The following is a 21,572-nucleotide window of genomic DNA, read 5'->3' as shown; positions in this document are numbered from 1 at the left end:
CAAAGGGCACTGCCTCAGTTTTCTACTACTGTATGAAGTGGAGATGAATTGGGGAAGATGCTGCATGCTGTGGCAAAGACCTGGCCCTCTACTCTCCTGCAACTAGTGTTAGCTTTCTGTGCTGCTCATGTAAAGACTAAAAGGTGTTGTGAATTTTGCACAGTTCCGCCTCCCTCAGTGGCAGATTGATGTAAGTGCCATGCAACTAACTGTTAGTTCAGATATGTGACTCAACCTGGAAAGTGAAGATAGAAAGTTAGACTTAGTTCATCTCACCTGGCATACACAGGGTATAATGTGTGGGTGTGTGTTTAAGCTAGGGATCTTTTTAATTGAAGGTGACATGGATTGAATCAGCCCATTATCTATGTTGTGTCCTGAGGCACAGTCTCTGCTTCTCAAATAAAATATCTTTTTCAAAATAGTCAACAAGTTGGAAGGTTTTATTAGCAAATGACCTGAGTGTGGATCTGTCTCTATCTTTCCTCTGCCATCTCCCTCTCTATCCATTCCTTTATAACTTAAGCTTTGTTAAACTTTCAGTTGTTTCATCTGACATATAAAATGCCATATTTTATTATTGCTCTTCCTGATTTAAACACTCCCCTAAAATGTGATGTGTACTGGAATCTAGCTAGGCATATTCAGTATGAGATTCTGGGCCCATCAATATTTCTTCCACAGTAGTGAGAGTCTCCTGAGGAGGTTTGATATCAACTTTCCATCAGCCTCCTGCCCCAGAGAAGAATATTCATCATGTGGTTCTCTAGTTTGATCTTTACACTGAAGCCACATCATTCCTGGGGCCCAGATTTTTTTTTTTTTGAGGGTGGGGTTGAAGAAGTTTGTCTCCCAGAAGACTCCTGCTCTCCATCTCACCCTCATCTGAAGCTGGGAGCTCTTATGGGAAAGAAATAACTGCTGGCTTTACTCTAATGTGCGGATCTTTTTGCATTTGATGGCAATATTTATATATGTTGTCCTTTTTTAAACCTAGGATACCTGGATATACCCAAACATCTTGCTTTTCTATCCAGAAGCTGCTTGTGCTATCCTAAAATACAGGATCCGAACACTAGAGGGAGCTCTACACAACGCACAGGAACAAGGCTGCAAGGTAGAAGCCTTCTTGCATTTCTTTCCAGGGAAGGCCTGAAACCAGTTTTCTTTATGAAAGAAAAATCTTCACAGCAGGGACCCATAAGAGGTTCTTCTCGACTTGAACTATTTTTAACTTTATCATTTCAGCAAGTTTTTTTTTTAAAAAGCAAAATTCTGGAGCAACAGCAGCAGGTCTTTTGAAACAAAGGTGGCTCTAAACCAGGGGTTGGCAACCTTGTGTTGTTTTTTTTAATGACTCGTGGACTTCAACTCCCAGAATTCCTGAGCTAGACATGCTGGCTCAGGAATTCTGGGAGTTGAAGTCCACGAGTCATAAAAGCCAAGGTTGCCTACCCCTGCTCTAAACAGTTAGGAAAGCCTGGATGATATTCAGAAGCAGCTCTTGGAATCTGAAGTGGGGAAGACTGGAAGTCAAAGGGCAGGAAGTGGGGTCTAAACTGAGGAGATTTTAATTCTTTAACTCAGAAGTTAGACGACTTCTTTTCCAGAGTCAGACCTTACTTTGAAGACAAGTCAGGGATTTTTTTCTGTTCTTCAGAAAGCATAAATGGTTGGAATAGACAAAATACTCCAAATTTCAACAGGTTAATTTGAAAATAATTTATGAAAAAATTTCTGAAACAGCACAATGTCTAGAATTTATTAAATAAAGTAACTTGGACCAACCACCAGTAACTCCACATTAATATATAAATCATTTGAAATTAAGCTAGATAAGTCATTGGAGTCATGGTAGAACAGTGGTTAGAATGCAATATTGCAGGCTAATTCTGCCCATTGCCAGCAGTTCAATTCTCACCAGCTCAAAGTTGACTCAGCCTTGCATCTTTCCAACATCGGTAAAATGAGGATCCAGATTGTTGGGAGGCAATATGCTGATTCTGTAAACAGCTTAAAGAGTGCAGTAATATGGGGTGGTATATGGAGTGGTACATAAGTGTAAGTGCTATTGCTGTTGGAGTACATTTCTAGACCTCAGTGTTACGGCAGTAAGCTTAAACAACAACGAACAATTACATAATAGTAACAATTCTAAGATAATTCTGAAGAGCACACTTGATTCAGAAGTTGGCTGCTAAAAACATCAGTGACACCTGTGTTAACATGGGTTCAGAGAGCACAAGCATGTAAGCATTTTTCAAATGTGCTACTTATTGCTAAGCTTTAAAATCAATAAATTTCGATCTCATTAAATGTTATGGTAAGCTATAGGTAGGGTGGGGGTTAAATCTTCGAAACAGTCTTAACTCCGGGTGATGCACTAATCCCTGCAGTTTTCTTGGCAAGATTTTGGAAGTGACTTGCTATTGCCTTCTTCCTGGATGAATGACTGCCCTAAGATCACCCAACTAGATTTCTGCCTAAGGGGGAGACTAGAACTCAGAATTTCCTGATTTTTGCCTTAACCATTCCACCAAACTGGCTATAGGCAAATCATTATAAAGCCTGCAGCATTGGCACCATAACAGAAAACTTGCCTATTGGATCCAGACAATGGCCCTCGGATGCCATCTTCCTGGGTGTTCTTCTTTCCTATGAACATGTGGCTGAATACTGAAGGTGGTGAATTCAACACACACACATCCCTTACATGAGTTTTACCCAGGGATTTTTTTCTTAAAAAAAAAAAGGTGCCGGAACTCTCATCTTGGCGGGCACAGGAGGCGGGGGGACAGCACTGCTGCGGTCACAGGCACGAGGGGTGTTGGCGGCAGGCTGCCCCCCCGGGGCCAGAGCAAAAAAAAAAGAGGTGCCGGAACGTCATTCTGAGCGTTCTATGAGAAAAAAAGCCCTGCTTTTATCTTTTAATCTTATGATTTTAAATATATATTTTTTCTATTGTAAGTTGCCCCAAGCCTTGCCATGTGGATTGCATACAAATATTATATAATCGGTAAATAAAGGTAGAACATATGTTAAATATACATCAAATGATAATATGCTTCCCTACAAAGTCAATTCTTGCTCAATGACAGACCAAGGAGTTAACTCGGAAAGGCAAGAGGAAAATCTAGAAGAGGTCTGTGCAACTTGTAGAAGGGAAAGGTCCACACTGATAAATTAAAAATCTTTGTGGTCTGCAAAAGAATGCTGGTGGGCTAATCAATGATTTGGTGACTAGAGGAGCATCTACAGTGTTGGAGCTCGTGGTCATGGTAAGCCATGGAGGCACTAGGCAACATGACTTTCAGGGCAGTGGTGGTGATTTTATTACTTAAAAAAAAAAGTCTCTGCTCTGTCCATGGGTGCTTGGTAGGTTGTATGTACAGGCCTGGTCTAGAATTTATTTATTCAACTATGTGACATCACATGATGTATTGCACTTTTCCCCCATTGCCGGCAATGGGGTGGGCGTGGTTTCGTTGTGACGCATATGGCCCGCGGGCCAACAGTTGGACATGTCTGATCTAGAGACATCCATTTTTTGCATTGCAAAGATGCCTTTCATCTGTTGTTTATATGGTTTTATTTTTGTGTGCAAAAGGATTCTAAATTGAGTCATGTCCTGGTGTGAAGTCTGATAGCTTGAGTTAAAGAGCCTATAAAATCTCAAATGACTCCAGTTGTTTTGTTCAAGTATGCTAATGTTCTAAGGTAAATATTATTCATACTATATAATATCCAGATGAGCACCTCAGTAGCATATTGTAGTTCTATGAGGTGTGGTGGGCTTCATAATTTGTGGACTGAAGAAACCACCATGCCATATGTATACTGTATATGCAACTGCTATTATTTTTCAAGCTACATTAATTGAACACATGGCACACATCACAAATCAGATTCCTCTGTAATGCACTATTCCTTTGCATGACCGTAGGACATTTAGAAACGCAATTATGTTCTTATGCTTCCAAGGCATTCTTCCTTATCTTCTTGTTATATTGATAACCATAAAAATACTCAAGGTCTCTTGGGATAGGATAGAATAAGTATGCTATTTAAGGAATGCAATAGAAAGTATTCACAATGCACAATGTATTTAAATTTCATTTTGTTTGAGGCAACTTTTTATAAAAGAATTGCCATTAATTTGTTTTAATAAAATAATTTAAATCAATTTTTACTTGATTTCAAATTAAATTAATTATATTGGTTGACAATGAGATTTTTTTAAGTACAATTGCCAAATGCAATAAACTGGTTTTAGGTATATGTGTGCACTAATTATTTCAACACCAATAAATTTTAACAACAAATTATACAATTTTTTGTGCAAAAATAAAACAAAACAACAGATTTAAGAGCTGTTATCATTAGTTATCCTTAGATAAAAAATAATTCCATCATCCAAAACTTTATTATACTGCATTTAATGAACAGATGCTTTGGGATTAAAAAAAAAAAAGACTGACTACATTTGATTGTGTATCACCATGGCATTAAAACAAAAATTGAACAGTGTATGAAAAATAAAGGTTCCCTAAACGTCTGCAGGCTATATCTATACATTTTCCTTGATAGCACCCTTGCCTTCTTTTTAGCATTGTTTTCAACTTCCCAGCTTAAAAAAGGCAAGCCGTCCCGCACCAGGAGCTGAAAGTTTGTTTAAGCAGGTTGCAAGGCAACCTGTTCACACTCGGCCTTTCTTACCCTCCCACTTTTGAATTAGCCCGTACAGATCGCATTTCCTTCCATTTGAGCCATCTGAACGTCCATCGATGCGATGCATTCTGGTGTTCTGCAACCTGGCTGCCTGAGGAGAATTTGGTTCTCCCGAACAGTTTCCTTCAGGTGTGTGTGTGTGTGTGTGTGTGTGTGTGTGTGCGTGCAAAAAAAGGTGTCGGAACGCCATTCTGAGCGTTCTATGGGGAAAAAAGCCCTGGTTTTACCCCATTTGACCCAGTCAGAGCTATTCTTTGCCAACCGAACAAGGCACAGAATAACGTTGAAAAGTTGCCTTCTCTCACTGAGGACAGAAACTGGATTGAGCAAAGGAGGCCACTGGTCAGTCTCTAGCAGGTTCTTCTGTCATGCAGCAAAAAGCTGCCCATTCCTGACCAAGCATGCTCCAGATTTGGAAGCCCTCAAAGAAAGGAAACGTTTTACTCCTTAATATGCCTTGACCTTGTCCAGATACTTTATTTTATTTTGGCTTTGGTTTTGGCAGGGTGCAAAGTTTCCCTGGGAGAGTGCAGCAACAGGCCGAGAGGTCTGCCCTGAGAAACTTTATGGAGACGAGGAGATCCACATCAACGGAGATGTGATGCTGGCATTCGAGCAATATTTCTGCATCACTCAGGTAGCTGGGGCTGGCTTTGGGCCTCCTGTCCTGCTTATGCTTATGCCAGCAAACCTGGTTAGTCTGTCTGAGTCAGATGGCCAATGGAATCTCTCCTGATGTGCTTCTAGGACTTGAAGCTCTTTCAGCAGGAAGGCGGCTGGGATGTAGTCCAGGCTGTCGCTCAGTACTGGTGCAGCCGAGTTGTGTGGAACTCTGAGGAAGAAAACTATCACATTGCTGGTAAGTATGTAAGGGAATTCCTGAGCAGGGATAAAAGTCAATTCAGTGCATCTTCTCCAGCAGCTAAAGCTGATGAGGTAGAACCTATAACGATAGGGGAGAATGACCTTGGAAGACAAGAGGAAGAGCAGTAAATGCCCAAATGCATTGTAACCAATGTGCACCCTTGGACCTTTATACATCAATACTTATTCTAAGAGTAATTCTTGGAGGAAAAAAAAAGATTGGACAGGTTATAGATGGCCATTCCTAACCATGAGGACATCACAGCGATGGCTTTGAAAGGGCTGCTGTGTTCTAAAAACATCTGCCTCCTTTTAGGTGTTCTGCCTCCAGATGAATATCATTGCACTGTAGATGATTCTGTCTATACAAATGCAGTTGCCCAGAGGAGGTAAGAGATTTCCAGAATCGTTGATCCTACTTCTCTGTCCTTCTCTTCTTCCAGAAATTCTTCTGTGTCCTTCTCTTCTTCCAGAATTGCTGTTCTTCCTTCTATGTCCTTTGTTTTTTTTCTACTTTAGACTTTTTTATGGTTAACATTGAATTCCGGTTCTTAATACATCTGTTAGCTAATGCAAGTTTAAATACCGTATATACTTGAGTATAAGCCGACTCGAGTATAAGCCGAGACCCCCAATTTTACCCCCCAAAACTGGAAAAAGTCATTGACTCGAGTATAAGCCGAGGCTGGGATCCGCCGTTCTGCAAGCCTCCGCCGCCGGCAGAGGCTCGATCCGCCGTTCTGCAAGCCTCCGCTGCCCCATTCTCTCAATGGGAGGCTTGCTTCGGCTGCTTTTCTTTTGGCAGAGCCATCCATACTGGAGGTGGATGGGGGCAGGGCTGGTGCACGTTTTGCCTCTCTCGCCCGGTGGAGAAAAGGGGGCAGCGGGAGCCTCTGGGTGCCCAAGCCACGTCTCCAACCTGTGTGTTTGTGTGTGTGTGTGTGGCGGGGGGGGGGAATCAAATTGGATCTTTTTATTGATGTATCGTACTTTTATTCGGTATTAGGTTTTTATGGATCAATTATGAACACCCGGGGTCCCTCTGCGACTTACGGGCAGAATATCTAACTTCAGAGCCGTCCTCTCCGGCTGCGGTGGCCTGGGGGAGGGCAGCGCGGGGCTCTAGGAGGTACTCAAGATAGTTGGGGGGGATCCAACCTGCCGCGGGGGGTGGGAGTGGGACTTTAGTCACGGACGGCGAGAGGAACCTTCGGAAGGGGAAGCGGGAACGAAGAGTAGATGAGGGTGGAGCGATCGGGGAGCCGGTAACTCAAGTTCCCCGAGTGGCTTTCAGCAGTGGAGAAAATGCAAAATCGCTCGAGACCAAACTCGAAGGAATCAGCTGCCGGTGGGAGCGAGGCGATCCGTGCGGTCCCGTGACAGCCAGTCGGGCAAGCAACGCGAAGAGCGGCAGGGCTTTATTTTTGCACCGTGGAGCTCCCCCTCCCCCTCCTCCCAAACTCCCCCTCTCTCCCCCTTCCCCCCCTTTCCCAGAGCTGAATACAGGGTATTAACCGGCGGCGGAGGCTTGCAGAACGGCGGATCGAGCCTCTGTTGGCGGCGGAGGCTGGATCCGCGCTCCGCAAGCCTCTGCCGCCGGCTGGATCCGCGCTCCGCAACCCTCTGCCGCCGGCGGAGGCTGGATCCGCGCTCCGCAAGCCTCTGCCGCCGGCGGAGGCTGGATCCGCGCTCCGCAAGCCTCTGCCGCCGGCGGAGGCTGGATCCGCGCTCCGCAACCCTCTGCCGCCGGCTGGATCCGCGCTCCGCAAGCCTCTGCCGCCGGCGGAGGCTGGATCCGCGCTCCGCAAGCCTCTGCCGCCGGCGGAGGCTGGATCCGCGCTCCGCAAGCCTCTGCCGCCGGCGGAGGCTGGATCCGCGCTCTGCAAGCCTCTGCCTCCTCTTCTCCAAAAAGGCCTGTTGGAAAACTGCACAGAGCAGAAGCGGCAGCCAGGAGCCCACCATCTCTCCTCTGCCGCTCGCTCTCGCTGCTCCAGCCCTGGCGAGCCAAAGAGACGAAAGGCCCCGAGCGATAGGAAGGGGATCTCTGCCCTAGAGCGGGAGGGGGGAGGGAAAGGGGGGGAGGAAAGGCCCGATCGCTTTGTGTTACCTGCCGTGAAACCAGTCCTTGCAGGCGTCGCACTCGATCATGAAGCGGGTTACATCGTAGGGCAGCCAGGCAGCGGAAAGAAGCAGGCAGGCAGGGCGCGGAGGTCCGGAGACCTGCCGACATTTGGGGAGGTTTGGGGAGGTACGCGCGCACCTCCCCAAACCTCCCCAAACTTCGGCAGGTCTCCGGCTTGGGAGAGGTGCGCGCGATCCCGGAAGCACCGAAGCCTCGGCCGCGCGCAAGTCCTCGGTAAGTTCTTTTTTTTTGTTCACTGGAGTATAAGCCGAAGTGGATTTTTCAGCCCAAAAAGTGGGCTGAAAAATTCGGCTTATACTCAAGTATATACGGTAATTTAAAAGCTCATCGGCACGCTCTATCCTTCAGGAATATAAAAGATAATTATGATAGACTGAGCCTCATGTCATATTTTAGTCTGGCTGTATTTCTCAACTCCCCCATCCTTCCCACTTCCAGTTGACACAGAATTTACTTTCTGGTTTCAAGGCGGAGTTGACCTTCAAATCCAGCAATGATTTAAGAATAATCTTTCCCCCTCTCTTCTTCCTCACCCCCTTTGAGAAAGATACTGCCCATGTAAAGAAAGAAAAGGAGGGCAATGAAATACAAATAGAGTAAGATTTTTTTTATAAGGATACTCTGTCTTATGAAATACATATTACTTCTTTGCAAATTGTAAACTACTTTTGGTGAGCCGCCCCCTAACTGGTTTGAATAATACAAAATCAAGCGCAAATTTCTAAGCACTTTAAGGATTATTTGGGAAGCTTTTTCAAATTCAGTTCACGTGTGTGACTGTTTCTCTAACTTTAGAGGTTGTCATCACATCCCTATCAGTTAGTGCTAAGGAAGACATCCCTTGTGTGGGCGGTTATGGAATCATAGAATGTCAGGGAAAAATAAATTAATACTTCCCTATCAGAGGGCGATGAACCGTGGTTCATATGACACCTGGTAAACAGCAGGTAAAAATAAAGAAACCCGAGGCATATTCTACTGTATATAAAACTTTAATTGGGAAGCAAAGAAAAACCTAACTGACTACATCTTCCCATCAGACAGAATACAAAGGGAATAAAAAAAGTAAAGTGAGAAAACTTTTGTAGACATGCGCAGTTCTAGGCATGAAACCATAACATGGCTGGACATGTGACAATCACCTTGGTTACAGTGATAAGATTACTATGCAGCTGGCAGAAACAGAGTGAGACATGCAGAGCTGACAAACAGAAAAAAACACACGCAGTGACAGCCCCTTTTGTCAGTTACGCAGAGCTCAGATAAGGCACATCTTGTTGCGCAGATACTCGTGCTGAGCTGTAGGAAGTGGTTTGTTCAGCATATCAGCAATCTGATCATGTGTAGGCACATACTGCAATTGAACAAAACCTTGTTTAACTACTTGTCTCATATTTTGATAATGGATGTCGATGTGTCTAGACCTTGAACCTGTAAAGCGACTCTCAGATATATAAACCACAGATTCGTTGTCTTCCATCACAGTGATCGGTCGAATCGGGTGTCTCCAGATATCTGTGACTAAAGCATCAAACCACGTTAGAGAATTACACGCATCTGAAACACAAGCATATTCAGCTTCAGTAGATGAACAAGAAACAAAATTCTGTTTACGCACATGCCAGTAAACAGGACAATCACCTTCGTTACAGTGATAAGATTACTATGCAGCTGGCAGAAACAGAGTGAGACATGCGGAGCTGACAAACAGGAAAAAAAATGCAGTGACATAGAATTCCAAATTTGGAAGAGTCCAGACTAATCTTCCACATTGTACAAAAAAAATCCATTAAACATGAGTTTTGGCTATCCAAGATCTCAGTTTCCGTGTTCATTTAAAGATACTCTAAAGAAAAAGGAATGGAAATACACAGATGATAAGGTTGAAAATGTTGCTGCTGATTTTCTTAGTTTCATTAGAAGCCATCTCTGAAATTTATGAAGAGCAACGGCATTGTTCAAAAATATTCTGTTCCCAAGTAACACAGGTAGAAAGCAGAAAGGTTGAAATACAATTGCAAACCTCATGTAGATAGTTTCTGAGTCTGTTAATGTAACATTTTTTTAAAAAAAAAAATCTGTCTACCCTGGTACTAGTCCACTAAGCTTCTTAAGTAGCATATTCCCGATTTGTCTTCTGCAACAGAATGTATACTGTTGTATCTTCGGGATGCCATTTAATTTCACAGGAGTAAACATTAAGCAGATATGACATCACAGTGATTAAAACTTGTTGGGAGAAATAATTTAATACCTCTTTAATAATAAATTAGCAGCAATCTCAAAGAAAACAAGTGCCCCAAATCTGATGTTGTTTTTTTTAAATGCTAAATGTCAACAATTTGTAATTCTCCATTAACTCAGCTAGATATTTTTCTCTCCATACCATTTTAGCTTGAAATTTGCAATTGACTTGGCCTCCCAGTTGCATTTTGTTGTCCCTGAAGAGTGGAAGGAGATTATGAAGAAACTTAAAGTGCCTTTGGATAAGAGTAGATGTTACCATCCAGAATATGATGGATATTGTCCAGGTGAGGGACTCAGAAGAAGAAATCAAGGTGTTCATCCTATCTTTTAACACCTGCAGGTCAAATTGTTCACTTAATTGTGAAAATGTAACCATCACTCAACCTACACACTAATGTGGAGGGCATCAAATTAACGTTTTACACAAAATTCAGTAGTCAATAGTCATTCTTGCTCAGGAATGTGCTTTCTCTACTGTGGGAATGGGGATGAGGAGAAGAATTGTGTAAAGCCAAGAGATTTTTCTTTTCCTCTCACCAACAAAAAAAGGCAAAATTGTTGTCCTCTCACTTCCATTAACTCTTGGGAACATGGTGATTTTTTTTGCCAGGAGGAATTAGGAAGCTTTGTTTTCCCGTTTTTTCCAATTATCCCCTGGAATCCTCTGATTGCCTAAAACTGTTTGAAACACTGAGGACAACATTGGTGACACTACATGTGGCTTTTGATTATGAGTTGCCTATCCCTTCAAGAGGGAATGTGTTGGAAAGAGATAACTCACACGTTGGCTAACTTATTATTTAACCTGGTCGGCCAGATACTAGAACAGACATGTCAAACACAAGGCCCAGGGGCCGGATCCGGCCCGCAAAGTGGTTGCATGTGGCCCGCGAAGCCATCCTGGAAACAGTGAGGGGACGGCCCCCACTGCCTTGGCCCTGGCCCAGAGACCCTCCTCCTTCCTGCCAGAGACCCTCAGATCTGTCCCACTCCTGGCCAGGCCCCCATAGGCACCCTTGATGCGAACTATGTAGAGCTGGCCATGCCCACCCAGTAAGCCATACGCACTCTAGCCACGCCCACCCAGTAGGCCATGCCCACCCTGGCCACGCCCACCTGGCCCCCTGAGGGCAACCGCAATGCTGATGCGGCCCTCAGTGGAATTGAGCTTGACACCCCTGTACTAGAATATCCTCAAGTTCCTTCTTCAGATGGACATTTTAGCCAGCTCCTAGAGCTTTATTGCAATAGAGTTTTAAACAAAGGAGAGCTTTTCTCAGCATATTAATGTATTGTAACAGCTGCTGCATCTTTGCTTCCTATACATCAAGATTCTTTAACATAAGTAGAGGCTTTCTTTCTGTATTTCCCCCTCCCCCATCAAAGGGAATGCAGTATGAAAAGGAGATGTTCCATTTCCTTAGCAATCATCACCCCACATCTTGGCCATATCAGAGCTTTGCTTCATGCCTCTCCCCATAGGTGAGCCAGTGAAACAAGCTGATGTTGTCTTGCTTGGGTTTCCTGTCATGTACCCCATGGAACCAGAAGTCAGAAGGAATGATCTAGAAATCTATGAGCCGGTGACTGATCCCAAGGGGCCAGCCATGACTTGGGTAAAAAGCTGACCTTGAGGAAGGGAGCGAGTGATTTCTGTCGTAAAAGTGTGGGCTCATGCCCATCTGCAGTGCATCTGTTTGAATAAGGCTGTGTTGGTGGTAGAGTGCTCCATCAGTGGTACCATGTCTTTCTCCCTTCAGAGCATGTTTGCAATTGGCTGGTTGGAGTTGAAGGAAATCAAAAGAGCACAGCAACAAATGGACAAATGTTTCAGCAACATCACCGAGCCATTCAAGGTCAAGCAGTTGGGCACATTTTATTCCTGTCTTTAAGTTCTACTCTTAACAACAATCATCTATATATGTGAATACTCTCTCTCTCCCTCCCTCCCTCTCTCCCTCCCTCCCTCCCTCCCTCCCTCCCTCCCTCCCTCTCTCTCTCTCTCTCTCTCTCTCCATTTTCTTAGATCTGGGTGGAAAACTCTGATGGATCAGGAGCTGTAAATTTCTTGACCGGGATGGGTGGATTTCTTCAAGCCATCTTTTTTGGATATGCTGGGTTCAGGTATAATTCCTACTCAAAATTGTGTGGTGTACCAGAACATGTTCTGTTGCAGAATGAATGACATAGCTTCCCTAACCCTAGAGTTTCCTATAGTTTATTTCTCAGCTATCTTATTGTGTATTTGACTTAAACTTATCGCTGTATGTTCAGAAAAGTTGCATGCAAGTATGTGTAACTGGGAATAAGTCCTTATAAAAATATAGCAAACATACAGGTTAGAAAGGTTACATCTAAAAATAAATAGAGTGCAAATTTTGTAAGAAAGTATTTTGTAAAGCAATGCAGAAATTCGATAGAATGAATTCATTTAGCACTTGCTGTGACTGATTACTGTCTATACAACAGGCCCTTTTGTGTCTCACTCCACACACACACATATATAAATATACAATTGTATTAAAATTAGACCGTTGGGTTTTTGGAAATGCCAAAGTGGATTTGATAACAGGGATAACTATTTTTAGAAGTCAAGGTAGGGGGGAAAAAACAAGCTTTCCCCACTGCAGACGCTTCTAACTGCAGTCATCAAACTCCTCTTGTTTCTCCTAACGGGAAATACCATTAGCTGAGCAGCCAGTTTCCCTCAAGCAGGAAGGTCTCCTAAGACCATCTTGTCTTTTCCCACCATGTTTTCTCACCACATTTTGGTTTGGTATAGCCATTGAATTATGCCCGTTCTATGAACATCTGATTGCAAACTAGGTAGCATCATCGGTGGTATGATCACGTTACCTAGTTTGATAATGAAACATCTGCAAGAAAACAAGCTCAGAGAGCACCAAGGACCTCACAATTCAACCCTGAGCTACAAATATTATCTTCCATCAGTACTTTGTTTTGTTTTGCTGATATTGTTCCACAGAATACTATGTGCATTGATGATGCAAAAATCAAGTTACAAAAGGCATCAGCCACTCTAGTCAGCAGGATTAACTGTCGCCTGGTAACTCTCCAGAGTTTCTGCAAATGTATTCTTCTCCGAGCTCTGGCTTTTTGGCTTTAACATTACTTTTAAAAACTAGTTAATTTAACTTGGACCTTAGTAATTTTCTTTGACACCCCACCACTCCCATCAAGCTTTGGAAGAACTTATTCTTGGACTCTGCTTTAAAATCCGTTGTTCGGGAAAGACTGATAATCTTGAATGACAGCCTGGGTCATGTATCTGTATCCCCTTTCAAGTCTTGTGATAACGTCTGGCCTATTCTAGCCACCGAGTTCTTTCTGCTCTTCCTAGGATCTCCAGAAGCTGCCTGAAGTTTGACCCTGTTTATCCTGATGACATAAAGCAGCTGAACATTACTGGAATCTGCTACTTAGGAAGCAAGCTGAATTTCACCCTCACCAAAGAGAAAACCACCATCAAAATGACCAAGTCTTCCTCTGATTTACACTTATCTGCTCTGGAGGTGGTACTGGCTGGAACAGGAGAGCATCTGTCCTTAAAAGAAGGTGTTACATTGTTTGCTATAATATGAAGAGCCTACATTGCCCCTTACGATTTAAGAACTTTGTATCACTAGCACTACTGGACTAGCACTCAGCATGGCCTCCGGGCATTCATATTTGTTAAAGCTGGAACTGAACCAGTCTAGATCTATAGCTAGCCAAAAACTAAGATCAACCCCTATAGATGAAAATCAAAATCTGTATAAGAGGATGTGTAGTGACTTGCTCAGGACAGCTGAAAAATCTGATAAGTGAATGCCAAACTTACCTGTGACACAATTTCTCTGATGATTTTCCCTCTTTTCATAAGACATAGCTCTGTCTTCTCTGGATTTTCCAGGTGGGAATCCAGGCAAAGCAAACTTAGCTAAACAATTATAACTGGCAGCCCTTGAGAACTTTAGGTTTTGACAGAATTCCTTGAGTTCCAGCTGTTCCAGAGCTCCTAGAAGAAAATGCATAGCAAGAACCCTGCTTAGCTAAGGTCTACTATGCCACTAGATATTGAGACCTAGAAATAATGTTAGGCGATACCCATTGCTTTGTGTGGGGGGGAAACGTATAGACGCTCTTCAGGGTGAAATATCTCTGACCTAACAGACCATGTTGAGTGTAACAGTGTTCCCCAATTGCTAACAGGAAATTTTGAAATTCATGTTTCTAGAAGGGACTGTAGTGCAGACTACAACAAGGTTTAATTCTGACTTTTGGCCAGCAGTGTGGCTAACGGAAGCAAGAATTAATAACAGCTGGAAATGTGTAGATTCTCCAATTTTGTTCTACAAGTATATGAAGAAGCAGCATGAATGAAGGATGGGACTGGAATAGATTTCAATCACTGTTTTACACACTCTTCCTTTCTTTTTGTTTCAGGGCAAAGTGTCTCCTTCTTTACAACTACTGGTTGGATTCAGAAAGAATCTGTTCTGCCATGAAAACCAGCTCTCAGCCCAACCTACCTCACAGGACTGTTGTGGGGGAAATAGAAGAAAGAAGGTTTATTAGAACTGTTTGCCACTTTAAATTATTTTTAAAAATAATAAAGGAGGGATACAAATTTAAAAAATAAATAAACTTTATGACATACATAAAAACTATCAAGAAAGAGTTGATAATTTACTTATTCTACATTATTACTGGCATATTACAGAGACATTTGTAAGTCTCAGCAATATTACTGGAGAAATCTTTTTTTAATGAGTATGTAATGTTACAGTACGCAGCCTGAGATAATACAAATTCCATGGATACTTAATGAAAAAATTATGCCTTTGCCGTTTTGCTTTAATATTATATTGTTGCTGCCCAACTGCATGTTGAACACTTATATTTTCATTTGTACAGCGTAATTCTTGCATAAAGGTAGTCCTTGACTTACAACAGTTCATTTAGTGACCGTTAGAAGTTACAACGGCACTGAAAAATGTGACTTACGACCATTTTTCACACTTACAATCGTTGCAGCATCCCCATAGTTCACATGATCCAAATTCAGATGCTTGGCAACTGATTCATATTTATGACAGTTGCAGTGCCTCATGGTCATGTGATGAGCTTCTGTGACCTTTTTTTTTTTTTTATTAAAAAGTTTTAACATACAATTTTTCCCTTCAAAAATCCCCCCTCCCCCCCTTCTCCCTCCCCCCCTTCCTCTCCCCCCTCCCCCCCCGACTTCCCAGAGCTAAGTACAAGGTATATATAAAAAAAACAATCATAAACAACCATATACTAACAACCATAAACTCTAAAATCTATCACTCTCTAGCTTATATAGGATAAAACAAACCTTAGTAATATTAAATATACATAAATATAAAACTTCTTAACCCTATACTTATTCTGAGTAAACTCAAGCCATTTTCTCCCTTCCATAATATAGCGTTCCTGCGAGTAATCTTTCAAATAGGCCGAAATCTTCACCATTTCGACCAAGTCGGAAACCTTTAAAATCCACTCTTCTATGGTCGGCAGTTCCTCTTTCCAGTACTATCCTATCAAAAGTCTTGCTGCCGTAATTAAATTCAACATCAACTTAGTATATTCCATCAAATTTTTATCCAAAAAGCCTTAACCTTTTTGCAGGTCTACCATATATGAAAATATGAAAATATATTACGTCTTTATCACCGCACCTCCAACATTTAGGCTAATAATTCAGATACATGCTTAGCTTTTTAAAGTCTAAATACCATCTATAAAACATTTTGTAAAAATTCTCTCTTAGATTTCAAACTTATATAAATTTTACATTCCTCATCCAAATCTTTTCCCACCTCCCACTACTTGGCTGTAAGTACGTTGTGAAAGTTCCATAGACTTCTGCTGATCTTGTTCTTTTATCTTTTTTGATCGTTTTAAAGCAGCACGCGTCACCCTCTGTTCTCTGGGATCATCCAAAAGTGTTATAACTTGATCTCCTGCAGCACCATTCTCCTCTATCTGTCCATCTTCAGCCTCTTGATATTCTCCTTCTCCAGATCCCTTTGCAGCTTCCAGAAGTGTTAATGGGGTTGCTTTTAAAACATTATTGTAAAAATCACGCGCTTGCATCACAGTAACCAAACGGTACCTTTTACCTTCATACATCACCATCAACCCAGCTGGAATCTCCCATCTGAACCTTATATCTCGTTGCTTGAGCTCTTGCACCAGAAATGTAAAATCCTTCCTTCTCCTTAAAATCTTTGGAGGAATTTCTTTTAGAACCAGAACTTCTTGATCAGCAATCACGACTTTAGTATCATAGGCAGCTTGTATAACTTCATCTCTAATTTCCCTTTTTGCAAAATAAACCACCACATCTCTAGGCAGCTTTCTCTGTCTAGCAATCCATGAGTTCACACGATACACTTTATCCATACCTCCTTTTATTTCAGATGCTGGCTGATTCAATACCACTTCGAGAGCCTCAGAAACCAGCTGCTTTAAATCTTCCTTAATATTCTCCTTTAAACCTCTAATTCTAATGGCAAACTGCATCTGGAAATATTGAGCAAGACTTAATTCTCTATCCATTTTGTCTCTTAAATCTTCATTCTCCAATACTTTTGCTTCTAATATAGCATTCTTTTGAGTCAAATCTTTGACTTTTTCATCCAAATCTTCCACACATTCAGCCACTTTATACACTGAAGACAAAATGTCTACCTTCATCACGCTGAACTTCTGTTCCATCCTCTCTTCTATTCTCTCCTCCAATTTCTCCTCCATCTTTGCAAATTTATCATCCATTGATTGATTAATTGATTCCAAAAGTTTATCCAGAGCATCTCGTAAGTCCTTCGATGTCACTACATCAGGAGGATGTAATGCCTGCAATGATGATTGTTGCACCGGGGAAGTTCCAGCACTCCTAAGAGTTTTAGGGGGAGGTTTAGCCGCCATCTTTTACTTTCGATTGTGACGCACTTTCACTTAGAGTTTAAAAAATCCATCAAGCTCGAGAGTAGAATAAAATAGTCCTCTTCACCTTTTCCTCTTGTACCGCTCTGCCTGCTCTTTTTATTCCATAGTCCTTCCTTCAGGCAGGGGTGGTCGCAGACGCCTGGCTCTGCTCCATAAAGTCAGGAGCAGAGGCGCTGGCCAGCTGGGAGCGACCCAGGCTACGGGGGAGTTCGATCCTTCGGCCGCCCAAGCTGCAAGCTCAGGCGGCCCCGGAGAACTCAACCCCTACCTGGGGCCTCACCCCCTCCTCTTCTCCCGAGGAGGGGGCTTCAAATTCGCCCGAACAGCTGATCGGCGCTGTTTCGGGCGAAAAAAAACTCAGCTGAGCCGCGGGCAGCCCGGGAAGGCTGTCTCCGTCGCCGCGGAGCCACCGGAAGTTCCAGCTTCTGTGACCTTTTGACAAGCAAAGTCAGTGGGGAAACCAGATTCACTTAACAACTGGCAAGAAAGGTCTTAAAATGGGGCAAAACTCAATTTTCCCTTAGCAACAGAAATTTTGCGCTCAACTGTCATAAGTCAAGGACTACCTGTATTTATTCTCTTTTTGCAACATAGAATGATAAAGTACAATATTATTATGCTAGCCAAATTGCCACAGTAGATGACTTCGTAAATAACTGGCGTTGTATAAGCAATTTCCATTTCTTTGGTAACCTGTTTGGGAAGGGCTGCCTTCTTGTTTTCCAATATTACCAATTTGTTTTTCCATGTGATCCAGACATTTATGACACTCAGTTTCTGAAATGTGGATCTAGAGCTCATGAAATGCCTGAAACGTTTCCTCACTGACATGAAAGCTCTGCTTTTCAATATCAGTTCTGCTGTGATTAAGCTGGAGTCTTCTTGTTGTTGTTAGCTGCGAGTCGTGTCCGACCCATCGCGACCCTATGGACAACATTCCTCCAGGCCTTCCTGTCCTCTACCATCTTCTGGAGTCCATTTAAGCTCACGCCTACTGCTTCAGTGACTCCATCCAGCCACCTCATTCTCTGTCGTCCCCTTCTTCTATTGCCCTCAATCTTTCCCTGCATTAGGCTCTTCTCCAGTGAGTCCTTCCTTCTCATTAGGTGGCCAAAGTATTTTAAGTTTTAGCTTCAGGATCTGGCCTTCTAAAGAGCAGTCAGGGTTGATCTCCTCTAGGACTGACTGGTTTGATCGCCTTGCAGTCCAAGGGACTCGCAGGAGTCTTCTCCAGCACCATAGTTCAAAGGCCTCAATTCTTTGGCACTCAGCCTTTTTATGGTCCAACTTTCACAGCCATAAACTGCAACTGGGAAAACCATGGCCTTGACTATACGCAGTTTTGTTGGCAGGGTGGTGTCTCTGCTTTTTAGTGTGCTGTCTAGATTTGCCATAGCTTTCCTCCTCAGGAGCAAGCATCTTTTAATTTCTTGGCTGCAGTCCCCATCTGCGGTGATCTTGGAGCCCAGGAAAATAAAATCTGTCACTTCCTCCATTTCTTCCCCATCTATTTGCCAGGAATTGAGAGGGTTGGATGTCATGATCTTGGTTTTCTTAATATTGAGTTTCAAGCCCACTTTTGCACTCTCCTCCTTCACCCGCATCAAGAGGCTCTTTAGTTCCTCTTCACTTTCTGCCATTAGAGTGGTATCATCTGCATATCTTAGGTTGTTGATATTTCTCCTGGAGTCTTAATCCTACCTAATTCATGCCTATTGGGAGTTATAGCCTGCACTTGAGGCCTTTTTCATTCTGATAATATCTTGGGGGAGGGGTGTAACCTCTATTTTGCATCCAAACTAAATAATCTCAAAGAAATGTGCAAATTGAACTCTCTAGAAAGTTTCATCAATAATGTCACACCCATTAAAATATAATCATAAGGGAGAATGCTCTCAAATAATTAAGCCAGATAGTGCATCCATAAGCTCTGAACGTCAGAGTCAGTCTCAAGAGAAACATGTATTGTAAACACAGCATTAGATGTTCCTTTCTCCTGAAGTTGCTTCTCAATCCTGTTTTTTCTGACTTCCTGTCTAATGGAGCAGTACTGAGGAGTTCTAACTCCTTCTGTTGGATTTTGTGACACTGGCCCTCTATTACCTGCCATGGCCTTCTTCCTGTGTGGTCTTGCACATCTGTGGTGGCTGCATATGTTTGGAATGAAGCAGGGTGGGGGTTGGGCACAGAAGGTGATCTGTGGATTTCAGGATTGGTTTAGGTCAGGAATTGCATGTAGCCCCTTCACTGGGAATGAAAAAACTTCCTTCTTTCCAAATAATGGGGCAGTGTCCTCAAGAGGAGCTCAGCAGAGAGAGAAGCCTTCTGTGAACAGCAACCAGGCGGCTATTTAAAGGCATTTGTGAGGCATCATTTCCATCTACTTTAAACCTCTGAAAGTCAACAAAGGAACCGCATGATGGCACCCAAACCACAGCTGCAACCAACATTATCCAAGTTAAAAAAAACATTTTGCATCTGGCTGCTCTGGCTTAGCCTGTGAAAACCTCGACATTTTGGGTCGTTGGAGATATCCTGCAGCATTCATGGTTTTTGAGTGTACTGTAGTGTCTGTGTGGGAGGTGAGCTATGGTTCAGTAATATTTTGGAATTAACAGTCGGGAAATGCCAACAAGCGCAGAGGGGCTGGGTGCCATTTTGCAGAGTGGCAGTCAGGCCTGTGTCTTTCCATTCTCCAGTAGAGCTAGGAGGAAGAAACAGCTGCAAGTTCCATTTGTCCAACCTTGCCCATTTGCTGGGCAGCAAACTGGGGCTTCCGCTTGCTTCCTCGGGTGAAGAAAAATTCAGCAGAAGTGCTTTCCAAATTTCTCCTTTAGACTTTTGCAATCCATCTTCCATGGAGCTGCTTTTAAAAATGGTTCAGAACCTGATGATGATCAAGAGATTTTCAAAACTTATTTAGCATCATGATCCTATGCTTTTGGCAACTCCATGGGTTGCCTGTCCATTTCAGGTTCTAAGTATTCACTTTTAAGCAATGGACAGGACTTCTTGCTTGAAGTTACCTGGATTTCTAGAGTGGACATTTTTTAAAAAAATGTTAATTACATAGAATGTGCCCTTCTATGGTTTTCTTGCTTTTTACTATGTGCATCACAAAGAAAAAAGGGTTTATAATGCTTTGTGCATCATACCAATTGGATGTTTGAATTTTGTTTGCAGCTTGGAATTCTGAGTAGATGGGCGTAGATTATATATATGACTAATCTTGGAATCACTCAATCTAATTGGGAACTCCCCTGTCAGAAGCAACAAAACAAGCTGTGTAAATTTCATCTACAGTACAGGAGACTGTAGATAAGCACTGCCTTCTGCTATGTTGGTTTACATCAGTATTTTTCAAACTTGGCAACTTTTAAGATGTGTGAACTTCACCTCCCAGAATTCCCCAGGTGGCATGCTGACTGGGGCATTCTGGGAGTTAAAAGTGTCTTTTAAGGTATGCTCTGTTGCGAGTTTGGAAAAAGTATAGACATAAGTTAAATTATAAGATACCAATTTGGGCAATACCTAAACATGCAATAGAAAATATAAATGTGGGATTCAAACAGGATGAGACTGCATATAAGCAAATTTTAAGTCTAGAAAGGAATGTATGGCAATTAAAGCCATATAATATTTTAAAAGAAGAAAAGATTGTACAAACTTGGTTCCAGTATGGGCAATTACAGGCAAGATGGAAAGAGGACCAGAAAGCTGGCTTTTCAATGACTGATGAAAATTTGGTAAAACAAATTAGAGATCAAGGTCAAGCACATATAAAAAGGATATATAATGCATTGATAGAAATTGATTCAGAAACGGAACTTGTTAAAGATTGTATGATAAAGTGGGCCCAGAATTTTCAAGAAGTTATAACAATGGATACTTGGGAAAAGATCTGGGTTAGAAATGTAAAATTTACACAGGCCCAAAACTTAAGAGAGAATTTTTATAAAATGTTTTATAGGTGCCACTTAGACCCTAAAAAATTAGCAAGAATGTATCCGAACTGCCAGCCCAAATGTTGGAGATGTGGTTGTGAGGATGCAACATATTTTCATATATGGTGGACTTGTAAAAAGGTTAAAGCCTTTTGGATTAAAATTTGGTGGAATATGCAAAAGATATTTAAGAAAAGGATAAAGTTTTCTCCGCAATTGTTTTTATTGGGTATTATTACAGATACTACTGTTATAGACACTAAGTTGATGTTGCATCTAATTACGGCGGCAAGACTTTTAGTTGCGCAATATTGGAAAAAGGAGGAATTGCCGACTATAGAAGAGTGGACTTTGAAAGTTTCCAACTTGGCGGAAATGGCAAAGATTTCAGCATATTTGAAAGACCAATTGCAACAGAGATATATTGTGGAATGGAGAAGATGGATTGAATATATTCAGAATAAATATGGGACTAAAAAGTTTCATTTAGCATTTGAATAAGTAGTGGATTTTTATGATGTATGATTAGTTATTTGTTACTTTATTAATATTATGATTATGGAGAGTTAAAGTCCGATAGAACTTAATGTTTTATTTTTGTTGTTAGCATATTTTACTTTATGTTTGTATTATTATACCCTGTATTCAGCTCTGGGAAGTCGGGGAGG

The 21,572-nt window shown here is 42.1% G+C and overlaps 1 protein-coding gene across 3 annotated transcripts in view; it reads left to right on the top strand.

Annotated features, from left to right (window-relative positions):
• PGGHG (protein-glucosylgalactosylhydroxylysine glucosidase) overlaps positions 1–21,572 on the top strand; it is a 24,876-nt gene extending 3,304 nt beyond the window's left edge. The window contains exons 5-15 of one of the 3 annotated variants that reach the window (XR_014024735.1): positions 998–1,117; positions 5,234–5,365; positions 5,476–5,587; positions 5,909–5,981; positions 10,130–10,266; positions 11,465–11,598; positions 11,743–11,838; positions 12,009–12,106; positions 13,344–13,558; positions 14,429–14,551; positions 21,146–21,572. Coding sequence is in view for 2 of the 3 variants with exons in the window: in XM_081314780.1 (XP_081170906.1) it covers positions 998–1,117; positions 5,234–5,365; positions 5,476–5,587; positions 5,909–5,981; positions 10,130–10,266; positions 11,465–11,598; positions 11,743–11,838; positions 12,009–12,106; positions 13,344–13,558; positions 14,429–14,490 (1,179 nt within the window). In the remaining variant the exon portion in view is untranslated. Of the gene's footprint in view, positions 1–997; positions 1,118–5,233; positions 5,366–5,475; positions 5,588–5,908; positions 5,982–10,129; positions 10,267–11,464; positions 11,599–11,742; positions 11,839–12,008; positions 12,107–13,343; positions 13,559–14,428; positions 15,145–21,145 lie in introns of those variants that run through there. The other 2 variants (XM_081314780.1, XM_081314779.1) reach the window with 2 other exon arrangements.

This window comes from Vipera berus (assembly GCF_964194415.1).
Source record: "Vipera berus genome assembly, chromosome: 1".
NCBI classification, from domain to species: Eukaryota; Metazoa; Chordata; class Lepidosauria; order Squamata; family Viperidae; genus Vipera; species Vipera berus.
The sequence above is the reverse complement of the archived record's forward strand: the minus strand, read 5'-3'. Positions and strand labels throughout refer to the sequence as shown.